The sequence below is a fragment of the Canariomyces notabilis genome (genome assembly GCF_033297395.1).
Source record: "Canariomyces notabilis strain CBS 508.74 unplaced genomic scaffold N656scaffold_1, whole genome shotgun sequence".
Classification (NCBI taxonomy): domain Eukaryota; kingdom Fungi; phylum Ascomycota; class Sordariomycetes; order Sordariales; family Chaetomiaceae; genus Canariomyces; species Canariomyces notabilis.
Window position 1 is genome coordinate 2358495 of NW_027041823.1, and position 17221 is coordinate 2375715.

The window sequence follows — 17221 nt, forward strand, 5'->3', positions numbered from 1 at the left end:
ACGGATTTGCAACATGGTCGAATGTTGTCGGGCGCCCACATGGTGTACCAGCCGCGTGTTGATGGAGTTGAATGGTTCAACATTATCATTCGGCGGCACTCGTGTCGTGGAAGTTCGTGGTGCAGTGTAACACTAGCGTAGTATCCATTTGAGCCTCTGAATATTTTGGGTTAGTGCGTTTGCCTTACCCCCCACTTCTCCACTTGAAATTACAACCCTTCGTCTCATTGGTGTAAATACACTAGAAAGGCGCCCCCGCTGAGATCGTGCATCAGCCTTGGAGGCAGCCACGAGGGTGACATCGTTCAAACCTGAACATGTAGTTCGCACGTTCTCCAAGATGCCGCTTCGAACGGGCATAGAAACCCCGAATGACGTAAGATGCGGATGAACACACCGAGGTTGGTTCAAGGATGACTTCTGCACTGTTTTAGGATTGACATGGACGTTAGCGGTGTGTGATTGAGGCTTTGGCGGTTAGACAACCTACCCTAGGTCATGTTGCGAGCCTTGCCCATTGGTGTCACCCCCCTTTGTAGTGTAGGGCTGATCAGTGACGACGGTTTAACAACGTTGGAGCGATTGCCAATTGGCTCATGGCACATGAGCACAGCGACATACCATCCTACGCGACGACTGCTGCCTTGGACATTTCAGCACAAGATGTGCATCGGCCGCGTGATTTAAGCCAGCCCAGCCGGCGAGATTCGAGCAGACTCAGCAGAGGCGGAGTCATATGAGGTATATCCTCGTAAGCCATAAGACATTGGCAAACGTACCTAATGATGGTAATACGATGCCTCCGTCGCTCTTTGAAAGGCATTCCTTACCACCAAATTAGGCAGAACGGCGGCCGAGGCATAAACTTGAGCTTGGAAATTCGGCCCTCAAATTCCCCGAGCCTTCTTGGGCTTCTCCCAAGCCTTTATCGATCCGGGCTAAGGGCGGGGGTAAAGGAAACCGGAGGCCCGTGTTCAATGCCGTTGGAACGGTTCGTGCAAAGCATCAACGCTCACCGAGCCATGGTTAACTCCTGCCGTGTTCGAGCCAACGGCGCCAACAAGTGCCGGCAAGGCAACCAAATGGCGCAGAATATTGCCCGGTATGATACTGTGACGGTATCTCCGACTCCCGTTGCAAGCGGGTGCCGCTGCAAGCCTACAACAGCCAGTCAGCCACGGAGGGCCGGCGTGGCTTGTAGGCCATTTCCTCGGTCACAAGTTTTGGAAGAGGCGTTGTTTAGTTCAGAGCCCCTGATAATCCGGCTTTGGCTCAGGTTTCCTAAGGCTTAGGTTGCGTTTCTGGTCGATAAGCCAGAAGGTTTCACCTCTCGTAGGACACGTCCAGGAAGTAGAATTGAAGATAGAATTCTAGACAAGTTTGAGTTACTCAGCCAGTCATTGAAAAACATGAAAAAGACTTGAGTGTTGCAAGCAAGGTTCGGTGCCTAAAAGAGGAGTCAGCACCCGCCATTACTAATGGCTGCACTAGCTCGACTCGACGACGTGAAGTGAGCAGGTTATCAAGGTGGGTATGTACGTAGGTAATCTTCTGCGCTGAAAGGAGGCATCGATTACGGATAGCTCCGCGGTCTTTGCCCCTCGTCATGTCGTGGGGGCGGCATTTTCGGTTGGAATATGGGGTTGGACAAGGGGACAACCTGGAAGCTGACATCCAACTTCAAAGCGAGCATACTGTTTACTGTCATAGGTACCTGGGTCGGAGAAGGGCCAGCTGAGCTGCTGCAATGCTCATGCGTGGAAAAGAATAGGGAAAGAACAAGAACTCTGCCAGAAAGCTGTATTTGGAGAAGGAACGAATGGCCGACTGCTGCCACAAGCTATGGTAGCTGATAGCTCTTTACATGAGCTGCGAGCAGTCAAAATACTCTAAGATCCAGCGATTCCTGGGATAAAATACAAATAGGCTCTATACGTGGACCTTCAAGCAGGATGAAGCAGGGAGGACTAGATGTTCTACTAAGGGAGAAGGCCACTTGTTGTTTGAAAGTTGGCGCTCAGGCAGCAGGCGGTCATCAAAAAGAACATATAGATAAATGGAGGTATGGCATGGTAGATTACCGGAGACAGTGTATGCGGAAGACCAATAATAGTCTTAAGACTCAAAGGTACCTTCAATCCTCAATAAGCTGATGGTGGCAGTTGCCAGACTTATAGGACATGACTCCATGAATTGCAGAACTTAAGATGCGGAGGAAGTCTTCTATAACTGTAAACCGCAAGATAGAATTTGTACATTGATTTTTGATCTCAGATCATTAGTGCCAGTGATGCACACGACTGTCCTGGACGTGTCCATTCTGGGTTCAACCGTTGTACTCCTGCTCCTACTGAGTACCACAACATCTAGTCTTGATCCTTCAGATGAGCAAACTGGCATCTGTTTAATAGGAGCACGGCACGTTTCCAACACAATTGTTTACCTACGCAGACCAAAAAGGCTCGGAGGAGGGTGACACGCAGACCTACTGAATTCCAGACTTGACCTTAACAACATCGCGTAGCATCCAGTCGTGCTATAGTGCTGCTGACAATCAGCCCAATACTTCTGCCTCCAGGTTCTGCCAAACCGGCTCGCCCGGCCACAATTTCCCTAGGTATAGAGCCTGCTCCTTCCGCCCGTGTCGATTTTCCAGGAACTCTGCATTTGATTAGACAAAGGAAAATTTAGCAGCCGGATTGTGTTTCCATAACGCTCATCTAGCTAAGATCCTGGCCGTAGTTTTGCATCTGGTAGCGTTTCCGCGATGTATCCCGCAAATGGGTTCAAAGCCATGATCCGCGGTCCCATGCTCGTTCAGTGCTCAGCATAGAATTTCCTGTGTATTGATCTCGCTCAGGCTACCCTGCAATTCTAGACATTCCTGTTGGCGGCATCGATTTGAAGATGCCAGCTATCCCTGTTGGCAGCACTGGTTACGGCGACTTGCCGGACGCCGCCACATTCAGGCAATGGCGGCGGCGTCCGGCAAGTCGCCGTAATCAGTGCTGTCAACAGGGGTAGCCGGCATTTCCAACTCGAGCTCGACATCGTACTGCGGATTGACTCCGAATTGATGTGTCTCCGAGTCGTACCTGAGCCACTTGCCGTCTTGAGCAGCGATGCGGCAGCCCAACCAGAGCGCCCGCTCCTTCCTCTCCTCCGTCATGGAAAGGACCTCAAAGTACTTCTCGTCATCGTCAATCTTGTCATTTGCAAACCACCCGTTGGGGAAATACTTCTCCACCCAGGGGAAGCCCCGCAGGGCATAATCATCCGGCAAGGGCCTCGTGGCCGATTCGTTTTTGGGGAACTGCTCGCCCTCAATCCGAGCGTACGACTGACATGACCCAATCAACGTATTTAAAAAGAGAGATGTAAGCTTCCACGGAAAGGCCCGAGCCATGTAGACCATGGCCTCTGGGTAAAACGTAAGATGGTAGACGAAGACAAGAGTAACATGAAGGTAAGAAAGGATGTTAGGGTCGCCAAACCGCCGCGAAACAACGTTGTATGTCCCATTGAAGAGATGAAGGGCATCAGCCAGCTCCTTGGGCAAAGCTGGCTCCACACCACTCTCGTGCATGGGCTGGTCCTGCGATTCATCGTTGGGACGAGTTCCCTTGATGGCTTTGAAGATTGGGTTACCCTCAGTCCCATAGCCAATGACAGCGCAGCAATTTGAGATGCCGATAAAGTAGCTGGGTACGTGTTAATGACAATCCCCCCACAAAGTCGAGACGACAGCGCAATTTACATACCCAGACTCAAGCCACCTTCGCGTGGTACGGCCAATATGACTATCAAGATGTTGGAAAAACTCGTTCATCGAGGCTTCTAGCTCTCCCTGCTGCTTGCCGCTGAACAAGATGCCGTGTGCTTTTACGCAAGCGAATTCGGTCGGTGGCAGCCTGGATTGCTGTAGATTTGGGGTTGGTGCCATGATAGGGTCAAAAAGTGTCATGATGCTGTCGCGCGCGGAGGCGAAGGGCATGTCAACACACAGCGACTTCGTATAGTAATAGAGTTGCTGCAGGGCATTAGGACGAGCAAGGATCGCCAAATGGTGGTAGAGCCTCCCGGTTGTAGGGGCCTTGTCGGAGGCCTTGGAGTACCAGTGACGGCTAACAGCTGTCCAAACCTCTCTATCGCGCACATCGTCGTCCTCAATCGCCATACGATACCGGCCGAGGTCCCCCAGGCATTCAATCCAAGTGTCTTCAAAGGCGGGCACCGTCTCGTAAAGGAGAGCCATCATCGAGTATGCCAGGTAGATGAATGTCAGCATGTGATCCAGACTAGCTGGAAGGCGATGCCTCAAGAGTTCGAGAAAGCTGTGGATGCCGTGCCTCCACATACGCGCAGGCATGGCGTATTTGGCAGCAAGTCTTCGCAATGCCGGACTCGCAGAAGGATGCTGGGAGGCTAGAAAGAAGTCGTGATGTTCGTGGAGCAATGTCCGGTGGAGAGCAATCAACGCCTGCCACTGCTCATTGTTGAGCTTGTTTGCGGCATCGTTTTGCGAGCTCTGGGCATTGTCAACCTCGATACACTTGCTCTCCACCATGACGAGTCCCGCGTAGATGCCTTTGACTTCAGCAACAAGTTGTTCCTGAGATATGGGCCTGGTTTCAGGTTGCTTGATAATCTCAATCGGCTCGTCGTCTGCTGAAGCCGGGGGCCAGGGGTCAGACGGCGGAGGCGGATGCGACTGCCGATGGGGTTTAGCTTGCGAACTCGACGAGACACGCTGACGCTGATGGGTTGCTACGTTGGCCTTATCGTATGGGCGGGGCCTTGGCGAAGCAGCGTCATCGTCAGGGCTCCAAAGCTTCCCCTTCTGAAAGGAACCTCTGTCGAACTCGGCACGGCTGTCATCCATAGCTGGGGTGGATGTGGGCCGGGCCTTGGATCGCTTGGGAGGCGAAACACTCCTAGATCGCGAGCCTTCCCGCTTGGCACTCGGGGTGGGGCTGCCAGCCCGGCGCTCCTGGTCCTGGTGCGCTTGTGTGACAAGCCCCGCAGTTCCGGCGTCCGGGTCTCCATGTTTCCTCCGATTTGACGGGCGAGCGGGTGACGACTGAATGCCCTCACCAGCACCAGCCGTCTTGGTGGGTCTCTGACCGGCATCAAAGCTGGAGGCGCCGGGCTTGCTCCCGTCCCTGCTCCTGGTGAGCTGGGGTGACGGCAAGGGCGACGAGGTGAAGGAAACAGAGTAAGAGGTAAAAGGACAAAGTATGAGGAGGAAATAGATGAATAAAAAAACAAAATAAAATAAATTGAACAATCAAAATGAAAAAGGGAGAAGTAGGAAATCAGAAGCGGAAGTGCCGAGAAAAGAGAGAATGTCGAGGAGAAACAGAGGGAAAAAGCGCTGAGATCGACATACCTTTCTCCCGGCGACTGCGCAGCATCCCACTGAGACCGGATCCAGTCCGTTTTTTCCGCTTCCGTGGCCTTTTCAGACAGCAACTGAGCGTGAGTGTCTGAGAGGTGTTTCTGGAAGATTGCCAGCACTGGCTCGAGGCCATTCTGCGAAGACTGGACCTCGCAACCACAGAGAGGACACACAGCCTCGGGTTTTGCCCGTCGTGATTCTCGTCGCAAATGCTCGTTCCACTTCTTGGCAAGGTCCATTTCCTAGATGAAGCGATTCTGAGGCCCGATGACGGCAAGACTCTGCGTAGAGTGCTGCTGCGTGCGGACGTGAACCCCCCAAACGGGAATCACGCATCATCCAAAGACTGCCCAACTGCTAAAGGTCGCCAGGTTGCGCTGAACGAGCGATTTCGGGGGAGCAACAGGGAGAATTGAGATGTGGTGGGGCAACAATCGATTGCTTTGGAACCGACTAGCACCGTCAAAAGTCGATGCGGCTCTGCTCATGGCAAGGGCCTCTTGCAGACTTGCGGAATCTGTGCTTAAGAAGTCTATTTGTCCCTGAACATCGCATGAGCCTCACATACCGTAGAACGACTGGTTCGCGGCGATTTTGCCGTTGTATATATGTACTGAAGCCCTTCAGTCAGATTTCGGTACAGTACACTCAGCAAAGGAGCGGCTAAGGAGACGAGGCAAGTTAGGCAAGTTAGGCAACCAAGCCCTGCGGGGCATGGTTCGCAATGATCGCATTGCAGTTCGCGGACCGCCAAGGAACCCTGTCAGGCTTAGACTAGGTAACTTTGGTACGTACGGTACGTATCCTTGAGCCGCATACTTCCCAGCCTGCATCCTCCCCACTGCAACTGCCCAACTCTTTTCAGGTCTGTCCATCCGTTTTGTGGAATCGGTCAAGTAAACTCGCCATCCTCTATTGCAAGTGGACTCTTGTGTTCCACGCTGTGGGCGTGAGAACTGCAAGCAACGCGCGCATGTATATATGTTGCATGCTCCCAGGACAAGAGAACAATTTTTCCGCCATACTTCGTACGCAAGATGCACTGGGCCGGGAATCCAGTTTTGCCCTGTCGCATCACGGAGTCCACGGAATGCAAACAAAATGTCCCATCAAAACCTGCTTGAATCATCAACATCTTGGGCAAGATTAACCTTCACAGCAGCAATCATCTCTCAGCCCAGCCATCTTTTCCTCAGCCACCCTCGCTTACTAATCCCACCACCCCTGCGGCGATCTCTGCGAATTACGACGTACCTATAAGTCGCGGCCGACCCTCTCGCCACTCGAATCGAACCAACCGCCGACAGAGTTGAAGAAGCACCAGCCAGAGCGCCGTTCCTTAAAGCGGAAGTCAATCGCGGATTGTTGTTGGCTCCTCAGGCTGAGCGCTTTCGATATTCAGCTCGCTTTGCTCACTGTGGCAAGCTCAGGCGGGTCCCAACCACTCTGACCTGAATCGTTTTGTTCACCGCCAGCGGGGCGATACTAGCCTTCTGCTACGCGGCCAACCTTTCAGGCGTCATGGAGGTGGAGGTTGATGACAGGACATTGCTCGAAGACGCGACGAATAGGGGGCGAGGGCTGCAGTTCTGCAGTTAATCACTATCACGTTCAGTTATCTGTTAACCTGCTGACGATGCCACCGCTCAGGGAACACGACCACAAATCGGACCGACAGAAATCGTTAGGAGGTTGCCTCGTCCTCTAATGACCCCCTCGACAAGGTGTTAGGCTCCGATATCACCAAAGTTCCTGGGGAAATTGCTTGGGAGCGAAGCGGTGTTTGGGCGATGGACTTACTGAATTGCTAGGCGCGAATTGGGTGGTAAGAAACCGTCAAAAGAAAGGAGTCAGCGGCTCGCTGTGAACCCTGAGTCTCGGTGCTGGCGCCGGAATCGTGACCCACCAAGCCTTAGCGGAATCGATGGATTGAGGCTGAATGCTACGTGAGGCTCCGCTTGGTGCCCTCATTTGCTGCATTTCTTGCGAGCCGCTGTGTAAACCTCAATCTACACTTTAGGCACCGAACTCTACTCGTCAAGGCAGCAGAGCCTCTGAATCGATGTCGGGCAGTAGCTGGCCTTGTAACACTTGCACTCGGATCCACTGCAGCCCGCAATGTCTATACACCTCTACAAGCGTCCTCTCGCAGAGGGTGGCGCCAGATCACCTCGAGGGTAAGAGCTAGCGATGTTCGAGCCGCTTGCAGCTTTTGGTGTTGGCAGCAGCTGGGACACGAGGGTGTGTGGCCACATCACCGGATCGCAGCGGGCGACGGCTTCCACGTCTCATCACTACAACGCCTCATACCGTCCACGGTCAGCCTTGGTGACTGTTCAAAACTTCAAAGGAATATAACAGAGTGCAATGGAGAGGATATCCAAATATGCGGCTCAATGGCGTGGCAACCTACTGACCAAAAAACAGCAAGGCGATCTTCGGTATCTTGGGCAAGCTTAACATCCTCAATTTGCTCATCTAGCCGACATGATGCAGGGGAACCTCCCTGCGGTCTGCTGCCCGACACTCTGAGTCCGTACGACATTTCCTGTAGGTGTTTCAAAATGGCAGTATGTATCCGTACAGCTAGGGAAGAGTGGCTCCGGCCGATGAACCGCAACGGGAAGGCAGGAAGGCTGTCACAAAGGATGCATACAATACTTACCTCAGGTAGTTAACTGCTCTGTGGATTGTTTACCCGGAAATAGGGGCGACCTAAAGGGCACCAGGCGACGAAACGGCTTCGATGCCTCGGCTACTGTACTTCGTAGTCAAGAGCTGATCGCCCCCTTTCTCTCCCTCCCTTCTGCAGCCCTAGGCTGCATGGTAAGGCTGATGCGAATCCCGACGTATGGTCGCACGGACCGGCAGGTGCATTACCTCTAGGCAGCACCGAGCTTCCCGTTCACCGAGTTTATTCGTCGCGTATGCCAGCCTTGCGACATAGCTACCCGAGTGTTAAGACCGACGTTTATAACACAGCCTTCGCTGGGCAACACCGACCAGGCCCAGGCTGAGCCTCTGAGGCCGTATACGCAACAAACAGCCGGTCAGTTGCAGATTACCTTCGTTGATTGAGGTGGGCGCCAAGCTGCAGCCTTCCTCCTCACCGACCATACCGCAGGACGCCTAGGCGGTGACCTTGATGTAAGGCCTCCTGTTTCTTCTTATAATCTGCGACAGCCCGCGTTCCTCTCCTCAGGGATGCGGGAACGCCGGCCAGCCTGGGCCAGACGAAGTGCAAGGAGATCCTGAGAGTCTGATCTCGAGAGGACTTCCCCCGTGTCGCCCTGTTGTGCATGCATACATGCTTGCATCACCTGAGCCTTGCGATAGGTTACTCCCTTGGGTCGCAATTTTGGCGTACACAACACTCAGTCCGATCTGCTAGTAATGGTCTGATCCCCGGCACCGGGAGCCGGGGCGGGGATCTCACCGCTCCTTTCCGGGGAATGCAACGGGAGATCCCGGCAACGCCCTTGCCTACACCTCGGTAGGCATCGGCACCGACTCGCCGGAGCGCTCCTCCTTTCCAGTTTTGATGGCCATTTGGAAATTCCGGAGTTTCCTCTGTCGTCTATTGTTTTGAAGGACACCACGATGCATATGCAGGCACGCCTAACGCGATTCCTGAGCCGTCCACGGTTGATTTCAGGCACTTACGGCTCCCCACGTAAGGCAGCCCCGGCTCGGATACCGACGTGCAAAGGCCGAGCAACCTGCACTTTTATCGGGTCGGGTAGGATCCCTGCTTGACCTAACGTCGCTCGCGATGTGATGTATCATTGATATTTCGTACTATGGCTTGGCAGCAGCAAGGTTGGCGCTCTCACATTCGGGTGATTGACTAAGGTAAGGTAAGGTAGTTGATGGCAGGGGTGAATGGGCGGCACTCGTCAGATTTACAGCAGGGAGAGCTCCTGTTCTGAAGGGCCGCACTCCCGCTCGTGCCAACTTGCCTATGATAAGTAAGAAGGATGGAAAATGGAGGCGGGCAGATTTAAGTTCTGCAGCTCCAATGATTATGATATGAGCGAGGCCCTACGTTTCTGCCTCGGCATATGATTAGTCGTTAATCATGATTATAGGGACACTGAGAAGAAGTGAAGAATGCCCGAGCCTCATGGCTTTCTTTTCTTTACGTGGGGGCTGTGTTGATTAGGCACCTCAGGACGACTCTAGACGGATATTGAGGAGATATTAGAGGCAGGCTAGCAGGCAGTTTGAAAGACTTGAGAACTTGAGAGGTTCTCCGTTTATTGGGGGCTAGCTGCATACCTAGCTGCTGTAGGAATGACACTACGGTATGTGACCCTGCACAACGTGGAGGGCCTCGATTAGCTTGGTGTCACAGCTTTCTGCACATCTATGGAGTTCAGATGGAGATCCTGCACTGTCCGAACGTGGTTCGCTCATAAGAGTTTGCCTGCGCATTACGGACGTCTTTCCGTGCTTGGCTGGACTGTTAGTGTTGGAGCATTTCCAATTCCTAAGTATCTAGTCTTGAGCGGGATCCAATAAAGTCACATGTTTTGCAAGAACCACTGCAACGCCTTTCACCTGCGGACACCGTGAAAGCTTGCGTGTACGCGTGTTTCTTGCTTTCATACTCCCTGGCTGGGAAGAGAGGGCAGCGCCTTGTCGCCGCCCGGGCCCTGTTGCAAACGAGATCACATCCGATTGTCACAAAACAAAGGCGCCGAGGCGTGTTTGGACTCCGAGATGGATGGACCAGATCCAGAAGATCTAGGGGTACACCGGGCGGCATTTGTTGTCTCGGAACACCTTAATTGCCGTTTCTCCTTGGTTGCCTTGTTTCAGGGATTTTAACTCACATCAAGCGGAGTTAGTAGTGCTTCTTTCCGATAGAAGATCTACTATGCTCCTTGCTACCACCCGGCATGGTGGTTGAAAAGTGCAAAATAAGAGCCTACATTCCAGCTACGTGTTGCGGCCCTCGTCGGGCCAACAATGCCCTAGCCACCTGATCGGACTTGTACAACGCCGTGACGATCGGGGCTGGCCAGGACCGGCATGTAAGGCAATTAGCGTTTTTGCTCCTTTCCCGATCCATCATGCCGCCCTGTAAATCTTTTCGTAGCCACCTACCAAGAAGAATCACCAAGGTGATTGTATCGATGACACGGGTGACGGGTTTCAACATAAGGTACTAGTAACGTTGTACCGTGTATGCGTTGTAACACGGCCAGTCTGGCCAGGTAAAGTCGATCGAGAAATCGAGCTGAGCTGGAGGTCGAATCGAGAGGCCTCCAGTATCAAACACTCGCTCTGCTTGGTATCAAATCTCCAGCAAATGAGCAAGGCGCGTGTTGCGCGTACCTTATTTGCTGGGCGGGAAGGAATAGGTCCGGCTGACCTTAAGCGTCGCAGGGCAACAGCACCCTGTTTGAATGGGCTGGGTTTCGCCGACTGCTATTCGGCGTCTTACCTAGGCCAAGGCCCGCAAATATCTAGAGGCCAGTTCGGTGAGCCGATCACAGATGGCTCGATTAATGAGCCCCGGATACCGATACTGAAACAAGGCACCGGCCCCGAATGTTCGACCCATCCAGAGGGGCAATCGCGTCTCACATTACTCCTACATCTAAAATTTCAGGTTTGACTCGCTCAAGGTCAACACCATGGCGCCTGAGAATCAAGTCGATGTGATAGTTCAGTACTGTACTTTGGCAACATACTTACCATGTCAGGTCGCGTGTTGTGTCTACGAGAGGTGAGATCTGTACAGTTCAGGCTTGTTAGTCATATGATTGTGCGAGTTAACACTTAGGTCAAGCATCTGCTGCGACGGAAAGAATATCATGCTTGTCAGGTGTTGAATTAATAGTCTAGTACCAGACACGGTCTGACGGCGGCTTCGCTCGCAGCTCGTCCTAACAATCTTATATTCTGTCTACCTTAGTTTCTTCGTGCTCTCGGAGCAACGTCTGCTCTTACAATCATTCAGTTGCGACTGCCCGCCAGCAAATACATGTTCCACAGAATCCGATGATATACCGGGGACCTCTCGCCTTTTAGTTGAACCATGAAGCGATCGCTCCTGTTTTCGGCATATTCTTGTCACGGTGTCAGTGACGCAACGTGGTCCAAGGAAATGTCGAGAGAAACACCGTCGAATTCATGTTGTCTTTGAATTCAATACTATGGCGAACCGATCGGCGTGGTATACTGTTTCCGAGTCGAAATGGGAAAATCAGATATACATCATACGTGGCCCTTTCGTCTGCACGGTCATATCAGGAATTTAGGCAGGTAGAGCTCGCACAACTGAAGTCGTGAATGCCATCATTTGATTCAAGATCTACTTCTCCAGCTGATGTTGCGTAGTGTGCAGAGAAGCGCTGCTGCCCCCTGTCAGCCTTTTCACTAGGAATGAAACATTCAGAGTCCTCAACCTAATAAGCGGGGACTCGCTCTGTGGCGGGAAACTGCCAGCTCGAGGAAAAGTAGTTGAGGCAGGTCTAACCAAACCAGTGCGGAACCCGGCACCGACGTTTTCGCTAGTGAACTCCCAAGGCCCTCCGAGGTCCTGACGTGGAGCGAGTGTCTCGCTCTTGCTGTCCTGGAACTGGTCGTCCACGAAAGGAGCAAGTCCAACCCAGTCCTTACTATCTCGCGTCAGTATGAACCCCCCCCCTCTCTTCTCTCTCCTCTTCCTTTCCTCTGTCTTCCCCTATCGCGCGGTATATAGAACAGTAGTATGAGCCTCCCCGGCGAAGCGTTCGCTTTTGCCGTTTTTCGTATCACATCCCTTCACTCAATTCTCAACCCTTCGTGCCCACGCTCTTCAATGACAGACGTTACAGACCAACCTGAACCTGTGAGGGGATAATCGCTCGCTGTGTACAATTCATGCATCATTCAGGTTGTTGTGCATACGCTAATATTAGCGCCTGATTCAGACTGGAAGCAAGTCTGCCCAACAGAGCAACACCAAACGAGACAAGGGATGGGTGGCAATATTGTCATGCGCGAAGATGCCGAAGGGATTACCTCACCCAGTCTCGAGCCAGACTCATCGTCAATTTCTACGTATTGGAAGCAATCGACGGCCAGCCAACTCCATTCCAGGTTACTCGAGTCCATTGATCACTCATCACAAGTCATGGAAACATCAATCGAACTCTATCCAGAAATGACATGTCTCCATCGCCATCATTTATTAGGTCGGCAAACAAGGTATGTCTTCTAGGGCAACCATAACAGAACCAAGGCTTGCTTGCTACAACCAGGGTAGTAATAACCACGAGACACTCACTTTAGCCCCACTCCTTTCCATTCATGTAAACAGCCTCCCGCAACATCTTCCCCTTCGTTCCCCGCTCCCTCCCTCAAAAAATCTGCTCCAATCCGTCCCAGACCGAGGGATCCCCGTTCGGACCCGCCCGCTTCCTCCTCTCCCAATACTCTCCGTTAAACTTCCAGTACTCCTCCCCTGTAATCTCACACCTGGCCTTTGTAAACCAAGCGGGGACAAACTCTTCGCCCTTGGCCTCCCTCTCCCTCCTCCGGGCGCGCTGCGCCTCCTCGAGCCGGTTCTTCTCGGTTGCGGCAAAGTCGTACTCGCCCTCCTCCATCGCCCTTTGGTCAGGCCGGAAGCGCGAGTCTGTTGGCGCCAGCCACGGCCGCAGGTTGTCGTCGAGGTGGTTAAATGACAGGACAAAGGGAGTGAGGTTGAACGGGATACCCTCCGGGCGCGGGTTGGCCTGCCAGATGAGGAAGGCCTTGCTGGGGTCGTTGAAATTCCCGCGGTGAACCAAGTCGCCGTCGGCCGGGGCGCCGGCTGGCTCCTCGACCGTAGCCTCGTAGCCCGGCGTCACGCGCGCGTACAATCTCGAATTCCACCGCCCGCCTATGCTGAGGCGCACGCGCCCGTTTGCGTCGACTACTTTGCCCGAGATTTGGTAGGCGCTCGAGGCTTTCCAGCCACGTGGCTTGAACTCAAGGTGGCATACCTCGCCCGTGGTCCAGTTTTTGATTTCCATGGGACCGTAGTTGTCCACGACCGGGTTTCCTGTGATGATGCCGACCACCGAGGATGTGACCTTTTTCCAGGTGAAAAAGTCTTCCTTTCCGCCATGGGTCGGCCGGAGTTTGAGGAACCAGGTGCCGAGCGGGTTAATGTCAAAGGACCGGCCGTAGAACTTGGATTTAACGGCCGACTCCCCGTAGTACGTCCACTTCGGTGACTCGGCCCACGCTGCGCCGATGGGAGGGTGATGGCTGACCTGCTCAATGAAGAAGCGGTAATTCTTATCTGGTCTGACGTACTCGAAGGTTTCGCCTAGCAAGGGGTTGAACGGCTTGGCGACACGTCCGATGGTTGATGCATATTCGCTGGCAGCAAACGCGGCGACATACAGCAGACGCTCGATCGAATCTGTCCTGTCCGCCGCGAGATCTAAGAGATCTGCATATTCCATGTCCTCGGCGCAACGGTAGAGCAGAGAAGTGGGTTCATTGAAGGACACCGGCAAAGTCATCTTTGTCATGTCCTTTCCAACCATGGACTTCAAGATACCCTGCGGAGGTGTTAGTAAATAAGTGTGTTTGAGCAAAGCAAACTCTTGTGTGAAGAGACCTACCCAAAGCGAAATCTTTGGCCTGTTATCCGCGTCCAGCTTTAACCGTGTGCGAATGCCGTTCTCGTAACCCTTGAACGAGCTACTAATGTCAAAGCCAACTGACACAATCAATCTTTTCTCTTCGTCTGGAGCGGTAACCTCAGACGGCGGCAGCTCGGACACTTCAACCTGGCCCGCATCAACGGCATCAAAGAACTCCTCCTCGTCCGACTCGGAGTCTGAGATATCCGCAATTTGAGTAATAACCGTCTGGCGGCGAGACAAGGTGAGATCGGGCGACTTGGCGCCTGCGGCAACCTCGGCTCCGGCCCCTTCTTTGACTTCCTCCTGTCCTTCAGCTGCAGCCGCAACAGCGGGCTCCTTGCCGTCGAGGATACCGTTCTCCACCGCTTCCTTGAGAAGCCGTTTCGTCATCCGCCGTTTCAGCTCAGCCTCGCCGACCCGAGCTTCCAGCGCCTCCTGCTCCTTGGCAACCTGGGCCATGCTCTCCTCCCACATTCGCCGCATCTCGCTCTCACGGTCGAGACGGTATTGCCAGTATGCATCGCGATCTCGGGAAATGCGGAGGAGGTCCCCAATGAGGACGGTTAGGGAGCGGATGGCGGCGTCGTACGTCGAGAGGGCCTGAGTAGTTTTGGGATCCGATAAGGTGAGCGCAGGATTCTTGGACGACTCGAGGATCAGTGCTGCTGTGACGTTGGCCATGGTGTCGAGCTGTAACTTGGCCGACTGAGCCGTGATGTTGAAAGCATCTTTATTCGCGGGTGGAGTATCCTGTCCACTCGACCCTTCTCCAAAATCGTCGTCGTCATCCACCTCGTCACCAACAGTCCCGCCGTGGCGATCAGTCTTGTCGGCTTCCGTGGCCGCGTCTGCAAAGTCATCCTCGTCGTTGCTTCCGACTGCGCTGGCCCCTGGAGTAGCGCCCTTTGTGGACATTCTGGAGGAATGCATCCGTGCAAGCTGAATACTGTTGCGCGAGGGCTCGGCGACGCTCGCGTTATCGCTTGGTGGCTCTGAGACGTTGTGGGAGTGCTCAGCCTTTGCCTGCTTCAGCAGCTCCGCGTTTCGTGCACGTTGCCGTTCCTCCTCCTTGGCCTGGTCCTTGGTCCACTGTATCGAATTGTTGAGCGCCCAGAACCAGCGCTTTGCCTCCACCTCGTGGTTCGCTTTGAGTGTGTACTTGACGGAGGATTTGCCAATGATCTCGAACTTGGTCTTCTCGTCGGGGCTCATATTTAACTTGGCGATGCGCATGTTGATGGCGCCGCGGCAAGCAGACCCAGCATCGTCTTGATGCTTATAGTAGCTCAACACGCCGTCTTCCAGGACGAACCAGCGCAGCTGGTACCCTTTCCGATAATTGGTCCATTTCTTGAGGTAGCCCTTCATTTCTCGTGCCTCCCGCCCGGCGAGTGGATCGCCAGGCGTCGCTGTAGTTGCTCCTTGGGTGGTTGAACCTAGGACGGCTTTCTCTTGTATGCCTCTCTGAGCCGCCACGGCGGCGGGTGACTTTTTCAACATTGCGCGGGTAATTTCGTCCTTTGTCACGTCTTGCGGCAGTTTGCCCTTGCGATCCCGGCGGAAGGGGTCGGCCCCGTGCAGCAGCAAAACCTGAATCAATCGGGTATTCTTTCGGCGCGCCGCCTCGTGCAGAAGCGTGCCACCGGACTGGACTGTGGTGGGGTCCGAAGCAAACTCGGTGCTGTTGATATCCAGCACAGTCTTGAATCGCGGCTCCTCCAACACCTGCTCCAAGACCTTGAGCTCGCCATGGAGAATGAGATCCTGGACCTGCCGAACCTTGTTTTCGGCGAACAGGGATCTTGAGAGCTGCAGCTGCTGGAATATTTCTGGGTTCCGTGCGAGATCGATGGGCAAGCGGCCCTGGTGATTGGCGATGGCGTCGTTGATCTCTTTGTTCTCAAGGAGGAGACGAACAACCTGGCTCCTCCCTTGGGCCGCCGCAATATGCAGAGGGGTATTGCCATCCTTGTCGCGCGCATTTATATCGAGCGAGCCGGCTCCGTCAGAGAGAACGTATTCGACCACGGGCTGCTCAGCGCACTGAATGGCAAGGTGCAAAATCGTAGTGTCTTCGAGGACGCCGGCTTGGGTCGAAAATGACGAGGTGCTGATGCGGGGGGCGTTTTCGGCATTCTCTCGAATCGCCTTGGAGATGAATGCGGTGTCGCCGTTACGCAGCGCTTCGACAATGCGGAATTTTTTGATGGAAGATTCTAACGAGGTTCCTTTGTCTAACCGGTCGGCGGACTTGACACTGCTAATCGAGGGGGCGGCATACGAGGGTGTTCGGCCGACGATGCCCCCAGAAACAGACAGCTTCGAGCTGTGACTTTTGACCGACTGCGGATGAGGCGTGGCAAGGGATGACTGAGAGGTCGCAGTTGCGGTAGCCGAGGTCAAGGTGGAATTGCTAAAGACGGCGCTCGAAGTGACCTCCTCGCTGGAGGACACGTCCTCGTCGACCCCTTTTCGCCTTAGCAAGGACAAAGCGGAGGATTTCGTTCGCCGATGCGAACTGCACACGGATGGGCAGTCAGCAAGCAGTCTGGTGTCGTTGGAAAGGGATCAGGTAAAAGGATAACATCAAGGCGGGCATTGCTAGCGCTCCAGCTCTGAAGTCGATAGAGTAGGATATCAAGTTCTGGGTTGCCTACCTTTCCCCCGTGTCAGACATGACTAGGGAGCTCACGATCTATAACTGCTAGTACTTGACGAGCGTTCAGGTGGATCTAGGTTGCGGACTCGAAATCGGAGGAGGGGACGGATTGGCCAAGGAATGCAGCGGAGTCAACCGGTGGTAATGAATGTCGACTTGTGGTCAAGGAATGCACACATTGGGAGGTAAGGTAAACACTGGCGTAGATAGGGGGATGGTAGCGATGATGAGGTAGGTAGAAGATGTGGGGGGATTTGGCTTCCACCGTTTTTAGTTAGAGACCAGATGGCCACACTTTCTGCATCCCCTGGGCCTGAGAAATGACGTTGACAAGTCTAGAACCGCTTTTGGAGTAGCGGGAGCATGTAAGCGCGAATTGCCTGCCGCTCTTCACGTGGATCGTTGGTTATGATGCTCCATTGTTGGCACTTCACAGGAACGAACTTTATTAGCCCTCACCAAGCGGGGTAAATAAAGCGCTGAAACGCTGCTGTGGACAGCCCGCTACAAGGGCCTAGGTCTATGTACATACAA

The 17221-nt window shown here is 53.7% G+C and overlaps 3 protein-coding genes across 3 annotated transcripts; 1 reads left to right on the top strand and 2 right to left on the bottom strand.

The window, feature by feature from the left end:
- The first annotated feature begins 327 nt into the window (after nt 1-327).
- N656DRAFT_773938 (uncharacterized protein) lies at nt 328-1129 on the top strand. The gene is made up of 2 exons (XM_064814163.1): nt 328-788; nt 842-1129. Exons 1-2 carry the CDS (start codon nt 786-788, stop codon nt 1028-1030), a joined length of 192 nt encoding a protein of 63 aa, XP_064675310.1. The 5' UTR covers nt 328-785; the 3' UTR covers nt 1031-1129.
- A 2332-nt stretch (nt 1130-3461) lies between these two features.
- On the bottom strand, nt 3462-5171 carry N656DRAFT_58774 (uncharacterized protein). The gene is made up of 2 exons (XM_064810197.1): nt 3758-5171; nt 3462-3701 (listed from the first exon to the last, which is right to left on the bottom strand). The coding sequence occupies exons 1-2, from the start codon at nt 4880-4882 to the stop codon at nt 3651-3653; spliced, it is 1176 nt and encodes a 391-aa protein (XP_064675311.1). The 5' UTR covers nt 4883-5171; the 3' UTR covers nt 3462-3650.
- Nucleotides 5172-12472: 7301 nt separating this feature from the next.
- N656DRAFT_841358 (uncharacterized protein) lies at nt 12473-17105 on the bottom strand. Its single transcript, XM_064818987.1, has 3 exons — nt 16686-17105; nt 14005-16546; nt 12473-13941 (listed from the first exon to the last, which is right to left on the bottom strand). The coding sequence occupies exons 1-3, from the start codon at nt 16703-16705 to the stop codon at nt 12751-12753; spliced, it is 3753 nt and encodes a 1250-aa protein (XP_064675312.1). The 5' UTR covers nt 16706-17105; the 3' UTR covers nt 12473-12750.
- Between the last annotated feature and the right edge of the window lie 116 nt (nt 17106-17221).

Excerpts from the sequence above, each read along its gene's own strand:
- N656DRAFT_58774 (XM_064810197.1), bottom strand. The coding sequence starts at position 4,882 with ATGGATGACAGCCGTGCCGAGTTCGACAGAGGTTCCTTTCAGAAGGGG. Across the intron at positions 3,702-3,757 it reads GGTGGCTTGAGTCTGGGTAT|CTACTTTATCGGCATCTCAA; the intron begins GTAAATTGCGCT and ends ACACGTACCCAG.
- N656DRAFT_841358 (XM_064818987.1), bottom strand. The coding sequence starts at position 16,705 with ATGTCTGACACGGGGGAAAG. Across the intron at positions 16,547-16,685 it reads ATGTCTGACACGGGGGAAAG|TTCGCATCGGCGAACGAAAT; the intron begins GTAGGCAACCCA and ends ATCCGTGTGCAG. Across the intron at positions 13,942-14,004 it reads GGCCAAAGATTTCGCTTTGG|GGTATCTTGAAGTCCATGGT; the intron begins GTAGGTCTCTTC and ends ACACCTCCGCAG.